This window comes from Felis catus, chromosome B2 (genome assembly GCF_018350175.1).
Source record: "Felis catus isolate Fca126 chromosome B2, F.catus_Fca126_mat1.0, whole genome shotgun sequence".
Taxonomy (NCBI): domain Eukaryota; kingdom Metazoa; phylum Chordata; class Mammalia; order Carnivora; family Felidae; genus Felis; species Felis catus.
This window is the reverse complement of record NC_058372.1, coordinates 7,195,698-7,218,568: the sequence shown is the minus strand read 5'-3', so window position 1 is coordinate 7,218,568 and position 22,871 is coordinate 7,195,698. Positions and strand designations below refer to the sequence as shown.

Sequence of the window (22,871 nt, the reverse complement as noted above, 5' to 3'; positions counted from 1 at the left end):
TTCCTTCCTTCCTTCCTCAGACCTTGGTTTTTCAGGCATCTCTAAAAAGATGAGAATAACTGAAGACATAGAAACACATCTATTGATGGTTAGTGGTAGGGAGTGGGCATTTAAGTTCGTTTTGAATTTTAGTGAGTAAACGATATTTGGTGTGTGCTTCCTGGCAATTACAGGCTCCTAACTGGTGCTGGTTCCACCTTGGAAGGAGATTTGGGGACAGAGAGACTCTCTGGAATCCAGTGAATCTGGCTTTCTTGTTGGTCAAAGTTTGAAAAACAGTAGCCGTGGAGAACTTCACTTTCCAGTACAACTTGAGTATTATTGGAATGTGGTTTGTTTTTTTGGTTTTGTTTTTTTCCTGTTCCCTGCATCCATTTTGTAACTTTCCATGGACGTTTCCATGATTCCCAAATTAAATTAATTTTCCAAAGTAATTTGCAGCTGTGATGTAGCATTTGCGGTATCTACTGCGTAATAGTAATAGGGACCATCTTTGAAGGTTCATTTGTCGTTTGAGAGTAAGGAATATTCAACCCAACTGTGACACTCCTCTTTGTTCACTCATAAAACAGGCTTGTCTGGTTGCATGAGCTCAGAGGTGTCTTCGATTTCTCTTCGACTCGCTTGAAATAATTTCGTAGGTAGTGACTTCAAAAGCAGGCATCTGGAAATACAGCAATGTTTCAAATGACTCATGAATATAGAAGAAAATTTTCTGTTGTAGGTGAGCTGAAAGATGAAGCCAGTTTTGAGTATTAGCAATGAAATACTGACCATTTGAGATACTCTAGGAGATTCTCTAAGACCAAATAGCTTTGTAATATTTGTTTATTTTACTAATTTGTGTATTTTGCATTTTTAGAACTAAAAGGAATTTTCTTTTTATTTATTTATTTATTTTTTATTTTTATTTTTTTAACGTTTATTTTTGAGACAAAGAGAGAGAGAGCATGAATGGGGGAGGGTCAGAGAGAGGGAGACACAGAATCTGAAACAGGCTCCAGGCTCTGAGCTGTCAGCACAGAGCCCGATGCGGGGCTCGAACGCACGGACCGCGAGATCATGACCTGAGCCGAAGTCGGCCACTTAACCGACTGAGCCACCCAGGCGCCCCAGGAATTTTCTTGAGGGAGAAAACACTGAAAGTGACATTTGCACCAAGCTCTCAAGAATTTCTGTTTGTTTTCAAATAAATAAAAATGGTGTGTGTGATGCTCTTTGCCTAGAGTCTTGGTATTTTTCACTAGTTCTCAAAAAAGTGAAACGTTTTTAGTGAAGCAAGGTAGAAATTCGAAGTTGTGAATCCCAGTTGCCCAAAAGAAACTCCTACCTGTGTATCTGCTTCCTGCAGATTCTTGACAATCTTCATCTTGTTTGGTGGAAAAAATTATTTTTCTCAGGCCAATGATCAAAAAAGTGCTACCTGCAATTGACAGCTTTGTTTTTTTTTTAATTTTTTTAACGTTTATTTATTATTGAGAGACAGAGAGACACAGAATGTGAGCAGGGGAGGGGCAGAGAGAGGGGGAAATACATAATCTGAAGCAGGCTCCAGGCTCTGAGCTGTCAGCTCAGAGCCCAGAGCAGGCCTAAAACTCACAAACCGCCAGATCATGACCTGAGCTGAAGTCGGACGCTTAGCCGACTAAGCCACCCAGGACCCCCTGACAGCTTTGTTTTTGAAACAGGTCTGGCACATGTGGAAATGAAGAGGCAGAAGAGCAAGGTGGGTCGGTGTGTGAGCTGACAGGGAAAGGGTCATTGGGGCAATAAAGTTACTCATTTCTCATCTTCTTTGATGACAGCCACCATAGACGACTTTTCTCAATATGGCCTTGCACGGATACACATGTGGAGCTTTCAGGCTACTGCAACAGGTGCAGCTCCTTACTACTTAATCCCCTCCCTAGAAACACAAGGTCTGGGGCACCTGGGTGGCTCAGTCGGTTGAGTGTCCAACTTTGGCTGAGGTCATGATCTCTTGGTTCATGAGTTCAAGCCCTGCTTTGGGCTCTGTGCTGACAGCTCAGAGCCTGGAGCCTGCTTCAGATTCTGTGTCTCCCTCTCTCTGCCCCTGCCCTGCTCTCACTCTGTCTCTGTCTCTCTCTCTTTCTCAAAAATAAACTTAAAAAAAAAAACAAGGTCTGAAATGCTTGGGCTGGAGTGGCAAGAAAAGTCACCACTCGATTCTTGATCATTCTTTAGATCCTGATTAGACAGCATACTCTCTGCCTTTGCTCTGTGTCTTGTGGGTTACAAATTTATTTGGAACCCAAGGCAGATGCTTTATCTGTAAGTCATCCATTACTGCCTCAATGCTTTTGGGAGGCAGATCGGATTGGGCCCTTTATGAAATCCCAGCCAGCGCTTTCACTCAACACTAATTGTCCACTTACATTTAATTGCAAGTGGAGACAGTGCCTCCCCCTTTCCTCAACTGTTCTGTTCCATCTTATTTGGTAAAAAGCAAAACAAATTTGGGAAACCTGAGGCCAGCCTTTGGATGACAGTGAGAAAAATAGCATGTTGTGGCCAAGATCATCTTATAGTAAAGACATTTTGGGCATCATTCATGCTGTAATACGTTAATTAATCTATCATGTTTAAAGATGTATCATAAACACTTTTGATACAACAGTGCCGTATTACTCCATGGGATACAGATGGGTAGAAAGCATGTTTTCTACTGTAACAGGCTCTGTAGTCTTGAGAAAACAAGATATATGACAAGAAAACGCTTTACAGCGTGTCTTCCTACTGGTCACAGATGGTTTTAGATTTGGAAGAAGCTGCTTTAGGACCCTTTCAAACCAAGGTCTTCTGCAGTGTCTTTTCTGCAACAGTGATACACATGAACATCCACATAAGTGACCCCCCTGCCCCCTTCCCCACTTAATTAACTCTCCAGCTGTTGGGATGCCCTCTGTTCTCCCCTAAAACCTGTGTACTGGTGCCTCCTGTTTGCTGAATAGTCACTCATCGGGGCCCTCTGCAGGCCGTCACCCCTCGCTGCAGGCGAGCTAATGCTCACCAAGAGATAGTGTTGTTTGTCCTCATACTGGTTAGTGACCATGGTACTTGCTGTTATAATTATATAATGAAATGCTTTGTAAATAAAAGACATGTGAGTGTGATAAGAGAGGTGTTTCAATAAAAGTAAGAAAGGAATACTTTGGTAAGACCCTTGAGTCTAAAAACATTACTATCGGATTAGGAATAATCTATCAAATGTAAACAATTAAAACAATTAAATCTTAGGACTCCATACTCGGATTTCTTTTCTAGTATCTTTATGTGATTTCACATTAGAGAAATCTAGAAACTAGAGATCAAGTGTAAGAGATCTGGCTTTTGGGAGAAGAGGGAGTATGTTGGAAACTCCACTCAAGGTAGAGGCCATGGCCGTATGTGAAGAGAAGCATTTATTTCCTCTTTGCTGCTTAGGATTGTTGAGTTTGAAGGGCTTTTCCATTCACAAAGAAACCATTGGCGCTGATCACTTTGGTTGAGAGGGATTCTGACACTGACTTGTCGCTTCTTCTAAGAGGATCCTAATGTACATTTACACGGGTAAGGTTCTGATAACTTCTCCAGAAAAGAAACTCAGGTTTCTTTGACTCAGTGTTTGATAAACTTTTTGGAATTGGTAACTCTTTTCAGATTTCAGTTTTGGGGAATTAGAATTCTAACGTAAAATGTAAGTCCTCCACTATTCTGTACTAATTGTGAAATAACAGCAGTGTTAAAAATTTTGCTGCGTCCTGTGGAGAAGAAAAAAAAAATGAATCAGTCCTAATCTTAATTCTTGAGTTTATTATCTAATGTGGAAAAAACACATAATCAATTATAATATACTGAGGTTGGTACAAAGTGATAAAAAGATAAAAAAATATTAATTTTATATGTAAAGAACTTGGGGTACAAGGAGGTTTAAACATCTTCCCCAGAGTTGGCCAGTGCAGCATGGACAAAAAACCTGATACATCTGACTCGGTATCTAATTTAATAGCTTCATACTCACATAATACTTCATACTAAGCCTGGCAAATAAAAAGCGAGCTTTCATAGTTTTCAGCTAAATTAGTTATTTTTAACTTCATATTGAATTAGAAAAATAATTTGATCACTCAGATTCCCAAATTTGTTTTCTAGAATATGGAATAATAACATATATGATGTATCTGCCCCCTCCCCTTTCTTATGGTTCATTTTAAGTACTTTATTATTTTTAGTGTTATTTTTCTATAAACCAGTCATACTCACTGCCTACTGCTCAGCTGTATAGGGATAGAAGGCCCCCCATCCCGACCCTGGAGAGAGAGCCGGTTAGTTGGGGTCTCACTAAAATACGTAGAATGCCATGCATGACTAAGATTCTTCTTCTACGTGAAAATATCAGCAAATGGTTGGTTTTTATTGAAAAATATATATATATTTTTTTCTGGAAAATATTTTAATAGCTTGTTTCAATTTACTTGATTAAAAGACCAAAGAAGAGATTACATTCTTTTTTAAACCCCTGTCTATATACATTTAGAGAATATGCTTTACTGAAATGGTATCCTTAGACAATAAACATGATGGTTATTTTGTTGAAATGGTTAATCTTGGACAATGACTTTATATCATGTCAGCATATGAGTTTTCTCCTTTTCTTTACCATGGTAGAAGTTCCTTACTAGAGGGGCCTCTGGGTGGCTCAGTCAGTTAAGCATCTGACTCTTGATTTCTGCTCAAGTCATGATCCCGCGGTTTGTGAGTTTGAGCCCCGCACTGGGCTCCATGCTGACAGCGTGGAGCTTGCTTTGGGCCCTCTGGCTCCCCTTATCTCTGCCCCTCCCCTGCTTGCTCTCTTTCAAAATAAATGAACATTGAAAAAAATTAAAGGGATGCCTGGGTGGCTCAGTCGGTTGAGCGTCTGATTTCGGCTCAGGTCGTGATCTCTCAACTCGTGTGTTTGAGGGCCACATCGGGCTCTCTGCTGACAGCTCAGAGCCTGGAGCCTGCTTCAGATTCTGTGTTTTCCACTCTCTCTCCTCCCCCTCCCATGCTTGCACACTCTCAAAAATGAATAAACATTAAAAAAATTTTTTTAATTAAAAATCCTTATTAGAGACAAAAGAAGAATGATTTAAGAAAATAAAGAAAAAATCTAAAACCTCATTGGCAGCAAATACTAAGGCCACTCTTTCTTTTTTTTTTTTTCATAATATAATTTATTGTCAAATTGGTAACATACAGTGTGTAAAGTGTGCTCTTGGATTTCAGGGTAGATTCCCGTGGCGCATCGCTTTCATACAACACCCAGTGCTCATCCCAACAAGTACCCTCCTCAGTGCCCATCACCCACTTCCCCCCTCTCCCCCATGCCCCCATCAACCCTCAGATTGTTCTTTGTATTTAAGAGCCTCTTATGGTTTGCTAAGGCCACTATTTCTTTGTAAAACTCAATACAGATGTTTAAGAGGTAAACAGATAATAACATACATTTAAAATCCATGTTTTCATTTTCTAGAACTGCAAGATACAAAGTCCCCTTACAGCTTTGAAATGACACACTTGAACGTTCCGTTTCCTAACTTTCCCTTTTGGCCTTTGTTTCTCTTCATCTGACAATACTTCTTTATTTTGCAGATCTGTTTGGTTCTACAATATAATCCCAGGGCCTTAAGCATATCTCCTTACTTCCTAGAAGTGAAATCTGACAAATGCCTGAATAACTGAGTAGTTTTAGAGTTAGCAGATGTCAAAACACGGATGTGAGTGTGTCAGCTTGTCCCGACAGCATGTGAAAGTCGAATGCTCCTCACGGTCCATTCTGCCTGGAGCATTGTGTCTGTGGTTGGGGCGTAGGAAATCTTGTAGGGTTAGATTTTGAAGGACCCGTGTGACATGTTAATGAATTTAGATCATGTTCTTAAGGAATGATGAACTTTGAAGGAGATGTGGAATGAGAGAAATTTCTAGGAAGAACACGAAAGCAAAAGGTATTTTTCCTAATATATCTGATAGGTAAGCACAATCAACATATTAGTGATAGAGTGAATTTTTTGGTTGTGAAGCCATTTTTTTGAGCTACCATTACATTAGGTGGCACGACTGGGTCAGCCAAGAAGAAGGGAAAAACAAAACTGTGTATAGGTATTTTTGTAATTTGATTGTTCATTTGACAGTGAAGCAGCTACTTTATGTGGTGCATTTGTAGGATAATTTCACTGAAACAGATCTCTATGCCCTTAAATAATCCTCCTCCTTACAAAGATTTCCATTGCTTTCTCTGCATGAGAGCCCAAGGGAAGATTGAGGAGATTGAAAAAAGGCAGTTTTTTTTAAGTTTCTTTATTTAGTTAGAGAGTGAGAGAGAGTGAGAGAGAGAGAGAGAGAGAGAGAGAGAGAGAGTGAGTGAGAGTGTATGTGTGTGTGTGTGTGAGTGTGTGTGTGTGCGTGTGCGCGAGCAGGGTAGGGACAGAGAGAGAGAGAGAGGGAGAATCCCAAGCAGGTTCTGTGCTAACAGCACAGATCCTGATGCAGGGCTTGGTCTCAGGAACTGTGAGATAATGACCTGAGCTGAAATCAAGAGTTGGACGAGCTGAGCCACCCAGGTGTCCCAGAAATGGCAGGTTTAACATAGACTCTTAAGTGGGTTTAAAACATACAACCATTGCCGAAAAGGCAAACCCAGGAGAGAACAGGAGGCTGCCTGCAGGGCAAGCATGGAGGGTCGTGGAGGCTGGACTAAGGAAGTCACGAAAGGGAGATGTGATGTGTAGAAGTTCCAAAGATATTTTGGTAGAATGGGCACATTTGGATGATTGTAAGGGAGAGGCAGGGAAAAGAAATGAGTCCTGTTTGTGATTTGGGCAATGCTTGCTTGGCCAGGGTTAAACAACCCAGGAGTATACTTGTGACTTTTGTAATGTATTTGGGTATTTATTAGCATTTATTGGATTGGTTAGCCTAGTGTTATTATGTTAAACTTTTAATATATGTAGTATTCTATAAGAGATGTGCTGACCCAATGGATGTATTCAGATCCATGTAATAAGTTGATATAGTACATCTCTACCAAAGAATGTGATCATGAATCTAATTCTTTCTTACAAAGGCATATACCTACTCCTCACTGTCAGAAATGCTTGTCTGAAGGACATTGAGGACATATACATGTATAGATAGTTGGTTGTGAATGATGTAAAAAATGAAGTCAGTAAATACCCATTATATTTTCTACCAGAAATATGACATTCACTGTAAATTGGACAATGCTATTATACATTATTATTGAAATGAAATGAAACGTGTGAAATGAATGAGTTATATTTTATAAGGTACAACCACTTTGTGGGCAATGTATTTGTAACAGTGTTTGTTATGCGTTTCCTGATGTGAGGGAAATATAAATGGTGATGTAGTGTTCTAAGGTGATTTAGATTTTGGAAGGATAAATGAAATGGAATTTTTGATTGAGATGACTACATTAAATTGTTTGGTTTTACATTTGATTGTGCTTTATGTATAGACTTCATAATAGGGTTTCAAATACATAAAAGGGAATTTATTCCATAAGCTAGAGTTAGAAATTCATTTTAAATATTTAATGATTTAATTAAGTTTTATTAGTGTGATGCTTTTTGCTTTGCCGATGAAAAATTGACAAGGGCCTCATCTGGGTTTTCCACACCCCCCCCTTTTTGGGTAGTATCTTGGTTAGATTTGTTTGTTCTGTTCTGTATCTTTATAAACAGTGATAAATACTCATTTCTCAAAATAAACGCTTTTTCTAAACATCTGAAATGGCCAAGAGAAAAATAGTAAACAATTGTGAAGCATTAAAATCAACAGACTTTACTCACTGAATTGCTCTTTGATTCAAAAACTGATTTTTCATACTGTGTCTCTAGAGAAAATTTGGTTTGTTTTCCTCCAGTCTTCTCTCTATCCTGATTGTCTTCACCAGGGTGCAGAAACCGTTTCGTGCCCCAACACTCAGGCCAGGTGCACATGGCACTTGCTGTTGGACTAGACTTTGGGGCACTGGATGGGGAGTGGGGCTTGCGCTGGTCAAGCAAACAGTGAGGGAGAGTGAAAAGTGAATCACCTGAATTGCCCCACTATCAACAATGGGTTCAGTGGGTTCACTGTGAGGGGTTTGTAGGGAGTGGACGTTCCCCAGATTTATACCTCAGGAATATATTAGTACTGCAAGTGTATCGGATATGGAAATGCTGTAAAAAGTCGAGGGACACTTTGGCCACGTGCATTTCTATGAACTGTCATACTCCTATTTCACTCATATTAATTGACAAAGTGGGGGGAAAGGAAGAAAGTATAGTTGCAATATTTGTCCAAAAGGCAGCAGTTGGCCCAGGGTAGCAAGGAATGTGATTCTCCAGACTTTACTGAGAAACCTCATGCCCTTTGCCCGTGTGCTGAGCAAGAGTCAATGTTATCTTCAAATGTGCTTCTGGAGGAAAAATAAAATAAGTGTATTATCTCCAGATAATAGATGTAGATAATTGTTAATTATCCTCTTTCTTTTTAGGTAAACAAATGTAATTAACCAAAATTCACCTTTACTTTTGTCACACTTTTCACGATTCGGGAACACAGGCTATTAATAGGTAGGAAGGTATGCTGAAAACCATCTTGTCTCCTGTTGAAAGTTTGAATGTTATTGCTAGAGAACTGAGTGTCCCCTTATGGTAGTCATTAGCCACACATGGTTGTTAACATTTCAGTTTAATTAAAATTAAATAACAGTTTTATTTCTTCAGTGGCCACAAGAGAGTTGTGGCTGCCATATTGGACAGGGTAGAAATATTTCCATCATTATAGAAAATTTTACTGTGCTGTCCTGGGTTAGAAAGTATGTGGTTATGGCATCGAAGAAAGTATTTTTATACAGATCCTGTTGACGTAGTAATAAACAAATGATACCATTTCAGTTATAAAGAATATTCTTTTTGGCTTTTTTTTTTTTTTTGGGACAGAGAGAGACAGAGCATGAACGGGGGAGGGGCAGAGAGAGAGGGAGACACAGAATCGGAAACAGGCTCCAGGCTCTGAGCCATCAGCCCAGAGCCCGACGCGGGGCTCGAACCCCCGGACCGCGAGATCGTGACCTGGCTGAAGTCGGACGCTTAACCGACTGCGCCACCCAGGCGCCCCCTTTTTGGCTTTTTAAGATTTTATTTGAATTGCAGTTAGTTAACATACAGTGTCATATTAGTTTCAGGTGGACGGTATACTGATCCAACACTTCCATACATCACCTGGTACTCGTGACAACTCCTTAATCCCCATCATCTATGTCACCCATGTCCCCACCCACCTCTGGTAACCACCAATTTGATCGCTATTACTTCGGGTCTGTTTCTTGATTTGTCTCCCTCTCTCTTTTTCCCTTTACTCATTTGTTTCTTAAACGCCACATGTGAGTAAAATCATGTGGTATTTGTCTGTCTTGGACTGACTTCACTTAGCATAATACTTTCTAACTCCACTTCGTTGCAAACGAAAAGACTTCATTCTTTTCTAGGGCTGAATGATATTCTATCACATATGTATACCGTATCTTCCATTCATCCATTCCACATCATTCATTCCATATCTTCCATTCATATTATCCACTCATCAGTTGGCAGACACCTGGGCTGCTTCCATATCTTGGCTCTTGCAAGTAACGCGGCTACAAACATAGGGGTGCATCTGTCGCTTTGAATTAGTGTTTTTGTATCCTTGGGGTAAATACCTACTAGTAGGATTGCTGGATTATAGGGTACTTCTGTTTTTTTCTTTCTGAGGAACTTCCATACTCCTTTCCTACAATGGCTACACCAGTTTGCATTCCTACCAATGGTGCAAGAACGTTCCTTTTCCTCCACATCCTCACCAACACCTGTTGCTTCTTGTGTTGTTGATTGTAGCCATTCTGACAAGTGTGAGCTGATCTGTTATTGTAGTTTTGATTTGCATTTCCCTGATCATGAGTGATGTCGAGTATCTTTTTGCGTGTCTGTTGGCCATCTGTATGTCTTTGGAGAAATGTCTATTCGTTTCTTCTGCCCATTTTTAAATCGAATTATTTGGTTTTGAGTGTGAGTTTTATAAGTTCTTTATATATTTTGGATACTAACCCTTTATCAGATATGCTATTTGGAAATATCTTCTCTCATTCTGTAGGTTGCCTTTTAGTTTTGTTGATTGTTTCCTGCACGGTGCAGAAGCTTTGTATTTTGATGTGGTCCCAATAGTTTTTTTTGCTTTGTTTCCCTTGCTTCAGGGGACCTGTCTAGGAAAAAAAGTTGTTACAGCCCGTGTCAAAGAGGCCTGTGTTCTCTTCTAGGACACTTATGGTTTCAGGCCTCACATTTAGGCCTTTCATCCAATTGTGTATACGGTATATGTATGTGATGAGTATTTCTCGTTCATTTACGTGTTACTGTGGCTGTTCCCAGCTGTCAGGCAGCTTTTCTCTTAGTGATGAAGATCCAGGCTCTTCTTTCTTGGGATTCTGCCACGCTTCAAATCCTTGAAGTGCTGGTCCCAGCTGCTGGAAAGGTTAAGTTGCACTGGCCTCTTCACCACCTTGACCTGCAAGTGATAAAATCGATTTTCCCTCAAAATCCACTGGCGAGAACTAGTCACGTGGCCCACCTATATGCTAGGCTTTCCAGCGGCAACTCTTGTCTCATGGAAGGAAAAGCCACTGGGAAACCACCACAGTTTCTCAGCAACTGAGAAACTCTGCAAAACAAATATGAATTTTATATGAAAAAGTAACTAATGGGTAAGGGAATAGTTTTGCTCATTGTTAAACTGATTGCATTCCGTCATCTTCGGCAGACATATATTATTGTTTTCTACCCTTTTTCAGGAATTGGCTTTCACATTATGATTTGATTATAATTTCACATTATAGTTTGATAATCTCTGAGAACCAATTAATCTCTTTATTTTCATGTTCTTCTACATTTAAACACTTTCTACCTTGCAGATTAAGAACAGTCGATAAGACCAACCTCATTTTTACTTAGTTCATGTAAAATATTATAGATCCATGGGAAATTTATGTAAAAATGGTTATATATTTTTATGTAGGCTTTTTATTTTATAGGTGAAATAGTGATACTCTGTTCCTAAAGTTTTCTCTTGTGGGTCTGAGTATGATTTAATTTAGAAGAATAGAATGTACATAAAATTAGGATTATGTGTATCACATGTAGTGAAGTACACCTGGAAAGGAGTCTCCCTGTTATGGACAAAGAGTTACTGGCAGAATTCTCATAGAATTATCTCTTGTAAATCATCTTCCAAGTTAAAAGATAAATCCATACTCAAAATCTGCACTTTTAATTTTTTTAGTTTTTAGTTTTGGGGGCTTTATTTACATTTTATTTGTAAGTCATCTCTACACCCAACATGGAGCTCAAACTCAAAACCCCATGATCAAGAGTCACGTGGTCTGAGTGAGCCCACCAAGCGCCACCAAATCTGCACGGTTTTTACATGTTGATACCATTATTGGATATCCAGTGCACATGCAAGCACACTTCTCTTTCTTGACCTTGGCACTTACAAATACCAAAAAAAGATAGTTCAAGGTTACCCTATGCCTAAATTCATTTTGACTGTTTTCTTCTCTTTGGATATCTCCGTCTGTAATCTCTGCTTCTATTTCTAGAGCCATCTAGCTATCTTGTGTGTCTGTCATCTGTTCGTCCTTCCTTCCTTCCTTTCTTCCTTTTTCTTTCTTTCTTTCGTCCGTCCTTTCTCTCTCTCTCTCTCTCTTTCTTTCTTTCTTTCTTTCTTTCTTTCTTTCTTTCTTTCTTTCTTTCTTTCATCTATTCATCCATCCTATCAATCATATCTGCTGGTAATACATTGCACAATAGTGTGGGATTGTAAAAATGACCTTGCAAACTGGGGCACCTGGGTGGCTCAGTTGGTTAAGCGTCTGACTTTGGCTCAGGTCATGATCTCGTGGTTTGTGGGTTCGAACCCCGCATTGGGCTCTGTGCTGACAGCTCGGAGCCTGGAGCCTGCTTTGGATTCTGTGTCTCCCTCTCTCTCTGCCCCTTCCCCACTCACGCCCTGTCCCTCTCTCTGTCTCTCTCTCTCTCTCAAAAGTAAATAAACATCAAAAAAAATTTTTTTAATGACCTTGCAAACTGAAAATGCACAAGGCAATTTTAATAATCAAGTGGAAAAATTTGTTTTATCAGCGACCTTTACAATTTTTTGCTTAAACATTAAAAACTCTCTTAATTTCAGTCATAAGTATGTAGGGAAATGAAAAAAAGCAGTAAAACTCTCTTCAGTACTTTATAATTTAAAACAGAAATATCGAGAACTAAAATGCTTTGGCCCTTTATAAAAAACGTGTCAGGAGTAGTTTGAACCGTGCTTGCCGCCTTCTCATCGAGTAACTTAAGGAATGAAAATCTTCTTGGCTTCGGCAAACTGCTGTACTTCTAAGTTTGGATCACCTCCTGACCTGTCCCCCTTTGTGCTTGCATTGTTATGAAATATCAGAGCATTCTTTTAATGTGAAATTTATTTTTTTTTAACAGATGTCACCTCCTCGAGGACAACTCGATCCTTTTCATCACGACTAGCCTCTTCATGTTTGTTGGTAAGCTCTCTCGTACTACGTTTTTATTGGTTATACGTCCAGAGTCTCTCAAATGGTCATAGTGTTAATGTTCCCGTGGTCAACCATGCGTGGAAGATTCCGATTTAACTTCCAGTGCTAGCACTTTTCGTGTCTCTGCTCTACTTTCCTCTTCGTCGGCTGTTTCCCTCCCGATTATCCATTTTGTAAAAAGGTTTGTGGGGCTCTCCCTGGGAGATAAGGGAGCTGTGGAATGACACGCTTTTCTGTCTGTATGTGCGCGGAATAACATGTACAGTGACTAATCGCCGATAGGCTTCGAAAGAAGTGCCACGGTTGGTCACTGAATGGGGCGTATGTCTCTTTTTTACATAGAGATTTGTGGGCTAAAGAGCTAGCAGCGAAGTTTACACTTGAAGCAATTACTCACATCTGATATATTACAGTAACTGAAATTTGAACCCTGTTGTTGAAAGCTGGTGGTATTTCACTAAACCATGATAGCTGAAATTTGTGTATATTGGAACCCTGCAGACAAGGATTGTTTCTGTGTGTGTTTTCCTTTTATGGAATCCTCTCTCTGGTCCTCCGATCATTTCCCCTCCTGGGCTGTTACTACTGCTACAGCCCGTATAAAATGAACCCCATGAAGCCCTTTATTTATTCTGCTACAATGTGTCTATGACATAAGCTGGGACAGGTTTGAGGGAAATAAGCATCATTACTGAGAGAAGTCCATAAAATATTTACCTCTGGCAATTGGATAATGCTTTGAATTAGAGAAGGCTAAAAACATACTGCACAGTGCAGGGAGAGCCATCCACCCAAGTGAATCTACACCATCTGTATGCATGGATGTGATCGTATTCCAATTTAAGAGTAAAATTCATTACTTGAGATAGTATAACTTGAAGCTAGTTAATTACTGGATTTGAAAAAAGAGCAATGCTGGTGTTCACAAATAAATTAGATGTGACTCTGGTGTGTATACAGAGTAAATTACAACAATTTCAAACTATACTTTAACGGATAAGATTTCTCTTGGGTTATCTGTAGTAGAATCTAGATTCGTGAGTTTTAAACTTTAAAACGCATTTGCATCACTGGGGTCTGCGATTTCGTAGTTTTAACTACTTCCCAGGAAATGCTAACGTAGATGACCAGACATTGAGTATCAAGAATCTAGAACTACATAGATGTTGCTGTAAACGTTGAGGAAGTCAGTGGCTTTAGCGAATAAAACTGTGCCATATTTAAAATTGCTTTGACTCTTTTCCACTTTCCAAGTGGAAAATACACACTGTTAAGAGCAAACTTTGGACCTTTCCTAGCTTTTAAACTTCTGCCTTGGGTTTGCCTTTCCTTTCAGTACCTTCTGAAAGCTTTCTCTTTCTTTACTCCTACATTATGGCCTTCCATTCATTCACCAGCTCACCAAATCAGGCTTTAGTCTGGATGTGAACTTCTGACAGAGACTTTCTAAGTGTACATCAGGACCTCCTTGCAGTCAACTGTGTGATGTGCATATGAGATCTTGTAATGTGGAGCTGACTTCATGCACGTCTTCCCTCCTTTGGTTTCTGGAATATCACTGCTCTTGTTTCTTCTCCCACTTTTATGGGGCTACCCTCTCCATCTCCTGCACGAGCTCCTCAGTTCAGCCCCATCAGTGCTCTCCTGCCCTTCTAACAGACCAGCGGCTCCTGCCACCATCTCCTCTTGGCTCTAGTTGCCATGCATATTTCAGTGACTCCCAATTTTTGATCTTTCTACCTCCAAGACTCATAGGTTCACTCCCGTAGTGACCTTGGGCAAGTTTCCTAACTATCCTGACCCTCACTTTCTGCCTCACCGTGTTCTTGTGGGGATTAAACAATTCTACTTGTAAAATGCCTGGAAGAGTTCCTGGCATCTAGCAAAGGGGTGCAAAATGCAAGCTGGTAAGCATCTGTTGGAATTTTGAGCAACAAAGAGGCTGTATGCCACACGATTTAGGTGTCTACTTAAGTGCCTTGGATAACGATCATGAGATTCCTCTGAGAATATTGCCCATTTCTCCGCATGACAGATTAGCAGGTTGCAGTAAACTATATCAATTTGAATTTATTTCTCTGGAAATGTCCCATCTTCTGGTTTGGCTCAAATGCACGTAGTAACAGCTGATGCCATGGGTGCATCCAGCCTGTGGGGGTCACAGATTTCCTTGGTCATATTCTCACTGTGGGCAGCTCTCTTCCATTTGAAGCCATGTGAAGCACAGTCGTCCATTTTTACTGAGGACTGTATCATCCCTCAAACATTTGTTCTTATTGATGGAATTTTTGGAATCTCGCACTTTGGAAAATACCTTAACTAATTTTGAGTTTACCATTCTATTCCTTTATAAAAAGAAAAATGTAATATTATCCTCAGACATAGCCTGAAGAATTTTAGTCTGAGAAATGAGCCTGATAGCCAATTTATAAACTACACACATTTAGTGCATTTAATTCAACACATATTCATTGAATATTTATGAAGCATCATCATCGGAATCTAACTCTCGCTGGCCTCGAATTTTTTCATGAGAAGGAGGCAAATATATGAATAAAGAATTATAGTCAGATGTGTTAATTTCTCCATGGTAAATATTAGTAGAACACATCATAGGAACCCAAAGGAGAAGACAGCCAATCTGCCCAGAAAAGTTAGAAGAATTTTCACAGAGGAAGTTGGATCGGATCTACTGGAGAAATCTCCAGGAGTGAAGAGGAGAGAGAACTCTCCAGATGTGGAGAAGAGAGCATATGCAAAGACCTCAAACCCAACAGGGCCCTGTGGGTTTGGGCAATATGTTAAATTCTGTAGGTTCACACCAGGTTCGTTGTGGAGGCCAAGTGGAAGCAACAGTGGAGGCCTAGCCTGTGGCCCACACCCTTTATCTTCCTCTCTGTAGACTTGTTCCTCCCATGGGCAGCCTTCTGGGAAGATGTGTGAACCCTTGGGTTCAACATGTGCTCCCCATCTGCCCTAGAGACCAGACTCCTTACACTGGCCTTGGAAAAGGGTATAGGGTCATTGAGGCAGGGAATTCCAAGGTTCCAGGTCTAGAAAGATGAAGGCATAGGTCCAGGAGAGGAACATTCCTTTGCTCTAAGGAAAGAAAGCCAGAGCAGGACTTTCTACAGTTCTGTCTGGGGCAGAGGATGGATGGAGCCCAAGTTCCATATGATTCATAAGTTGGTCGCTTGGAGAAGGTTGGATACGGAAGATGAAGCCCAACTTGTGAATTAGAAGCAGATTGTGATTCGTTTTGATTTTAAAAATATATAGTGGTCATTGTCTCTGACTATAATTAGTGGAATCTAATTTTACTGTCTAGGATCAAAAAGTTCAACCCGAAAAATTATACTGCTCGGTTTATAACGTGGTTGTGAATGAATTATTGATTAGTAGTGTTACTCATTTTCAAAGAATTAGAATGCCAGGAACTATACTTAAGCCAAAAGTTGTGTTAGACAGAATTAAATCTCTTCTCTCCAAATTTGATTGTTGCTAGCACTTCTAATCTTGCAGTGATTCAAAAATATAAGCATAGCCTATTAGATGCTGGTAATCTCAAATTAAAGAACGGTGCCTTGTAATTGTGCTGTGCTTATCTTTATTATATGTACTGATTTAGTCTATACGTGTGAAGTAAGAGTGCTTATATTTCCTAAATCTTAAACTTCATACCCATGAGTGAGGTCTAGCAAATACCTAGCTAGAACTTTCCATCAAGGCAGAAAGTTGCAGGTGAAGAGTTATATACCATAGAATTATCACATTTCAAGAGTTTTTCCCTTTCCTTTCCTTTCCTTTCCTTTCCTTTCCTTTCCTTTCCTTTCCTTTCCTTTCCTTTCCTTTCCTTTCCTTTTCTTCTTTTCTTTTCTTTTTTAATGTTTGTTTATTTTTAGAGAACAAATATGATCAGGGGAGGGGCAGAGAGAGAGAATCCCCAACAGGCTCCGCACTGTCATCTCAGAGCCTGACCTGAGCCAAAATCAAGAATCAGACACTTAACTGACAGAGCCACCCAGGATCCCCTCAAGAGTTTTCCTTTAATATAAGTCAGGGAAAGACAAATATCATATGATTTCACTCATATGTGGAAATTAAGGAATAGAACAAAAGAACAAAGGAAAAAAAAAGACACAAACCAAAAAAGAAACTCTTAACTATAGAGAACAGTTGCACGGATGGTTACCAGAGGGGAGGTGGGTGGGGGGTGGGGTAGTAGATGATGGGGATTTAGAAGTGCACTTGTGATGAGCTTTGGTGATGCATGGGAAGTGTTCAACCACTATGTTATACCTGAAACTAATAGAACACTGTATGTTAACTATATTGGACTTAAAATTTTCAAACAGTGTTTTTTTAATTTCGTTCACCAGTTGCAGTGTTTCTTAGAGTCATTCTGATTTATATCTCAAACTACTTTTCATCGTAGAACATGACTCAAATTTACAGTAAGTCTACTGTGTTTGCTAAGAAATCCTGCGGCTGCTTAATGACACCATCGGGAAATAAAACGGAAAAAAACAGTTAAAGAGAAGTGGGTCAGGCAGGAACTGAGGGAAAAAAAGAAAGGAGAACAAAAAGGGATAAGAAGTTGTGTGCACTAGATAGTGTTGGGTGAGAAGGTGGTAACTGCTCAAGTTGTCCCTTAATGACCAGTCACCATATGTGTTTACCTCTAATGCATTTTACAGATGGGCAGAACATTCAGGATTAGGACACACAAAGCTTTTTCTATAAAGCTTCAACTTCCTGGAGACAGTGGGCATTAATAAATTAAAATTTAGTGACACACTGATAAGTAAAAGTTAAAAAAAAATAAAACCCCAAATATGAAAATCATGCCAGGAGCGCCTGGGTGGCTCAGTTAGTTAAGTGTCTGATTTTGGCTCAGGTCATGATCTCATGATTTGTGGGTCCACCCCTGCGTTGGGCTCTGTGCTGACAGCTCAGAGCCTGGAGCCTGCTTCTGATTCTGTGTCTCCCTCTCTCTCCGCCCCACCTCTGCTTGTGTTCTCTCTCTCTCTCAAAAATAAATAAAATTTTTAAAAAATAAAAAAAAGGAAAATCACGCCAAAGGTCCTATTTCTCCCTTGAACTTGGGGACCAAGTTATGAACATGATAAGAAATTGTAAACTCTACTTGGGACTAATCAGCATTGCTGGTCAGGGTCCTTTCACACTAATTTAAGGTGACTATGGTCGTAGAATCCTATGATGCTTCAGCATGCTGTCATTTCACATGCTTTAAGCACATAGGAGAGGAAGAAGAAGGAGAAAAGGAATCCACCTTTCTATGGCAGTTGTAACTCAAAATACTGTGTGTTCTCTTTTAGTCTCTTGTTGGTTCTAACTAGAACTCATTTATTTTGCTAAAGGAAATTTAATGTGGAAGAGATGCATTGGGTATGACAGATGAAAGTCACTTTCATCAGCAAAAGACATTTTAATCTCAGGGCATATTCTAGAATAACCAATGCTATTAAAAAGCAGGCAGCTGGAGTACCCTATAAGACACAAAATGAACTAAAGCAGTCCATGTGATCAGTACAGGCTCACAATATTCAGGGCTAGGTAGATGCATCATCCAGATGCCTTATAAAATCCAACTTTGTTAAAGCGACCAGATATTTTGGCATTGTGTAGACAGAGTCTTAGTTCTACAAATGTTAAGTTAGCTGACATCAGATTTTTCTGCTGAAGACAACCCCGGTGACCGAATTCAACATTAAACACTTAGTTGAAAAAGTAGTGATTTGGTTTTAAAATTAAAAAAAAAAAAGGTTTAAGTTAATTTTCATCAGGGTGAATTTGTTTAAATGTGGTTGGGAGACATGTAAAAACTTAAAAACGTGGTTGGGGGAAGTGACCCAGAGCAATACAGGTCTGTGTCACAATGCTACTTTTCAGTTAGAGAGTTCTCTTCGTTCTTCAGAAATTTCCATATATAGTTTCTCATTTAATTCTCCAAACAATTTCTTAACGTAATACAAATGATTCTATTTTTCCAATCTAGAGGTGACGAAAATGAGTCCCAGACAGGTGAAGTGACCTGCCTAGAGGGGGCAGATTGTTGTAATAGGCTTCTCACGTTGTTCATGCGTCCCTGTATCTATTTCCTTACGTGTCTACACCCACTTTAACTGCACTTACTCATATTGTTTTTGGCCAATGGACCAATAGCAAACATGGCACAAACAGAGGCTTGACAGGTGCTTTTTCCCCTTCTTCCTGCTGGGAATCTTTGTGCCACAAGGTGCCGCCTGATGGGCCACCTGGAGACCAGGCCAAGGCCGCAGACGTATGGATGAGGGCATCATAGATCTACCAGCCCCAGCAAAATAGCCAAGGGGGTAGGACCAGCCAGCCAGCCGTCAGATTCATGAATTAATAATCAGTCATTGTCTTTTTTTTTTTTTAAGTTTCTTTATTTAGTTTGAGAGAGACAGAGACTGCCTGAGTGGAGGAGGGGCAGAGAGAGAGACAGAATCCCAAGCAGGCTCTGTGTGGTTGGCTCAGAGCCCGATGCGGGGCTCAAACCCACGAACCACTGAGATCATGACCTGAGCCAAAATCAAGAGTCAGACACTTAACTAACTGAGCCACTCAGGTGCCCTCTTCCTATGTTTTTTAACCATGTGGGAAATGTGGTTGCAGTATATTTGTATTACCTATTTGATTTGATTTGATTTGATTTGATTTATTTTTTAATGTTTATTTTTGAGAGAGAAGGAGAGCATGAGTAGTAGAGGGGCAGAGAGAGAGAGAGAGAGAGAGAGAGAGAGAGAGAATCGAATCTGAAGCGGGCTCTGAGCTGACAGCAGAGAGCCCAACGTGGGGCTTGAACTCACAAATGGTGAGATCATGACCTGCGCTGAAGTTGGACGCTCAACTGACTGAGCCTCCCGTGCACCCCTGGGGATGATTGTTAAAGCATCAAGCACTAACTCACAAACCTAGAGTCACAAGGCGGACCTAGAGTCACAAGACCAAAGCACAGAACTTTTGAATCCAATTTCAGCCCTCCACTGGGGGGATGGAAAAGTGGGTATTTTACCCAGAAGTTGAAAGAAATTGATCTAAAGGATTTTAAAAATTGAGAAGGGAGAAATCAGATCCTTCCACAGGGACTGTCAGAGGCTTTAGTTTTTGCTTATTTTTACAAAATTCTTTAATCTTTGTAACTAAATAGCTGTTATCTACAGAACCATTTTTTCCTACTCTTAGATTTGTTCCTTCGTCGCTTGTATCATAGTATGTGGCTTTCATTAAGGGTTAAGTTTTCCAGGGGAAAATGTAAGATAAAACCATTCAGGGTTATTCATTTATTGTCTTGACATATTTATAATTCATGGCATATGTATTTTACCTTCTATAGGCCTGTGGGGCTGAATAAAATACCCAATGTAGCATAGAGCAACATTGTTTTTTCAGACTTCCCTCCACGGGGCTTGTGCATACTCAAATCAGTAGTTCACAACTGCTCAGGAATAAAACAAGTTATTTTTGTTGTTTTACATGGCCCCAAAATATCGTGCCGAGTATCCCAATGAAAACAAACATTCATGTTTTCAATATTTGTCGTCTTAGTATTTGCTTTGGTGAATTTCCCTCAAGTCTCCCAACGGTTTCTTCGGGTTTCGTACCAAGATTGATCTTTCTCAGGCACAAAATGATTTTTTAGAAACTAAGATTTAATTTGAATGGGGACGGGGAAGTAGGTGAAACAATGGCTTTTCGAGGGAGGCTGGCCGCAACTTTGAAGTCCAGAGCTATAGGCATGGCTTTGTAATGCCCCACTGGAAAAAAAAAAAAAAATCCCACAGAAAAGTAAACATTTTGACAAGGATCTAGACATCAATTGGAGCTCATCCAGTATTAAACAGAAACACATGCTTTGTTCAAGGCATTTACAGAAACAAAACCATCCTGCCTTCTTTATTTATTTTTTTAAAGTTCAGTCTTCTATTTATGCCCTGTCATGACTAAAGGAGACTATGAATTGGAAACAAAGGCACATTCTTCCAACTAAAATCTGAAACACGTCCACTTTCTCCTTTCCAGTGCCTTTACCCGTGACCTCATGGCCCATGCTCTCACCCTCTTCCACCGTGCCCTTCCACGTGTTACTATATTTTTATTTTTATTTTTTTTAAGGAGTCTCCACACCCAGTGTGGAGCTGAACTCGGGGCTCGAGCTCACGACCCTGAGATCAAGACCTGAGCTGAGATCAAGACTTGGACGCTTAACCGATTGAGCCGCTCAGGTGCCCCCACCACGCGTTACTATAAATGTGCTTTGGCCAAATATTAATGCTAGGCGCCGATAGCAAGAAAGCCAAACATACACCCTGAGGAGAGTCCCGAGAGTCAACTCTTTTAATTTTCCTCTTGACTTGAGCTGTACCTGTGATGCTGGTGTCCCCTGTGATCTGGAAGCTTCCCACTCTGTAGGTGGGGAGTATTCTCTACACTGGAATAGTCTGGAAAGTTACCTCATACAACAGTGCCAGGAGCGGGTGTAAGTGCACTTTCCGGACCCTCCAAGCCCCACATTTGAGGAAGTGTGATCTATTAAGCGGTGTAGACAATAGAGACACAAAACCAAATAGTCAAAGAGCTTTGTTAATCCCGTGGGATAAGCCAGCACAAAACCAAAGCAAATGCCCCCCACCCCCCAAACCTAGAATATTTTTGTTTTTATAGGAGTTGTACAACTGGCTCATTAACTAAACTTCTCACTTTTCAACTCATTATTTTGGTGTAGATTTGATGCCTTGGTAATTCTATTAAAAACAGAAAGTTGGAGTGTTTGTAGAGTGTAGGTACAGTGAAGTACTGACAGTTTTGGCCCAATTTCTCGAAGGATCCTTTAGCTTCTAATCATTACAAAAGAATCCTCTGAGGAAGGCAGTTTTACATATTAAATTTCACCGTTACCTGTTTGTAAAACTGAAATGCAGTAAAACGGGAGAACATCTGTCTTTAATATTTCTTTCAAATCGCAGTTGTGACGGATGTTTCCAAGACCACCCACCTGAGGGATGTGGAGGCACCAAATGGTCATAAGAATGACGCTAGACCCACATCGGAACCCCATTGCTCATGCTCGCCATGTTGCTCTGTGGCAGTAGCTCGAGCTCCTCTCCTCCTTTTCCAGGAATTTCCTACCTGGACAGAAACAGATCTAAGAGGGGGCCCGCAAACGTCTTCCCAGTAAGAGCACCTTCTGGTGCTTGGAACTGGCCCGTGTCCCTCCTCCCAATCGATGTCCGTTTGGGTTTGCTGTTGGAGGCACCATCTTTTGGAAACCACCGGCCACTCTGGAGATGTCCCCGTGTCATCAGAGAACGGCCATGAGTAGAAACACTCCTCCCTTGTGCTGCCTGAGGGTAGACGGCATCATTGGCCCTGTCCCGGTTGGGGAAGGGCCTCTTTCTCACAACATCATTAGGTCCACGTCTCTTCAATCACCATTCCTCAGAAAAATTGTAACTCTCTTCTCCCCCTGTACATCAGGCTCTCTTCAGCTGGATTTCACACGAAATTCCTCATACGTTCAGTGCGTTTTCAGGACTCCCATCCCAGTTTTTTGATTAAATATCAACACCATTGGTCACACGGCAAGTGAACAGAAACTTTTTACCCCAAATTTAAAAATTAATGAAGTTGGGGCACCTGGGTGGCTCAGTCGGTTGAGCCTCGGACTTCGACTCAGGTCATGATCGCACGGTTCGTGGGTTCAAGCCCCGCATCGGGCTCTGTGCTGACAGCTTGGAGCCTGGAGCCCGCTTCGGATTCTGTGCCTCCCTCTCTCTCTGCCCCTCCCCCATTCGCACTGTGTCTCTCAAAAACGAATAAACGTTAAAAAAATTTTTTGGGGGCGCCTGGGTGGCACAGTCGGTTAAGCGTCCGACTTCAGCCAGGTCACGATCTCGCGGTCCGTGAGTTTGAGCCCCGCGTCGGGCTCTGGGCTGATGGCTCAGAGCCTGGAGCCTGTTTCCGATTCTGTGTCTCCCTCTCTCTCTGCCCCTCCCCCGTTCATGCTCTGTCTCTCTCTGTCCCAAAAATAAATAAACGTTGAAAAAAAAATTTTTTTTAAGTGCTGACTGCAGCAGGCTGCGGTGAGGATTAATGGAGGCAACGCTGGAAAAACATTTCAGAGAAGACCAGAGCAAAATAAATGCTTAAGAAGTGTTTGTTTCATGGATAAAACGCACTT

The 22,871-nt window shown here is 40.6% G+C and overlaps 1 protein-coding gene across 2 annotated transcripts in view; it reads left to right on the top strand.

Annotated features, from left to right (window-relative positions):
• The window catches only part of LOC123385663, a 509,548-nt gene that overhangs the window by 467,221 nt on the left and 19,456 nt on the right, over positions 1 to 22,871 (top strand). For both annotated transcript variants that reach the window (XM_045058524.1, XM_045058525.1), the window contains one exon: positions 12,573 to 12,634. In XM_045058524.1, coding sequence (XP_044914459.1) covers positions 12,573 to 12,634 — 62 coding nt within the window. The remainder of the gene's footprint in view (positions 1 to 12,572; positions 12,635 to 22,871) is intronic.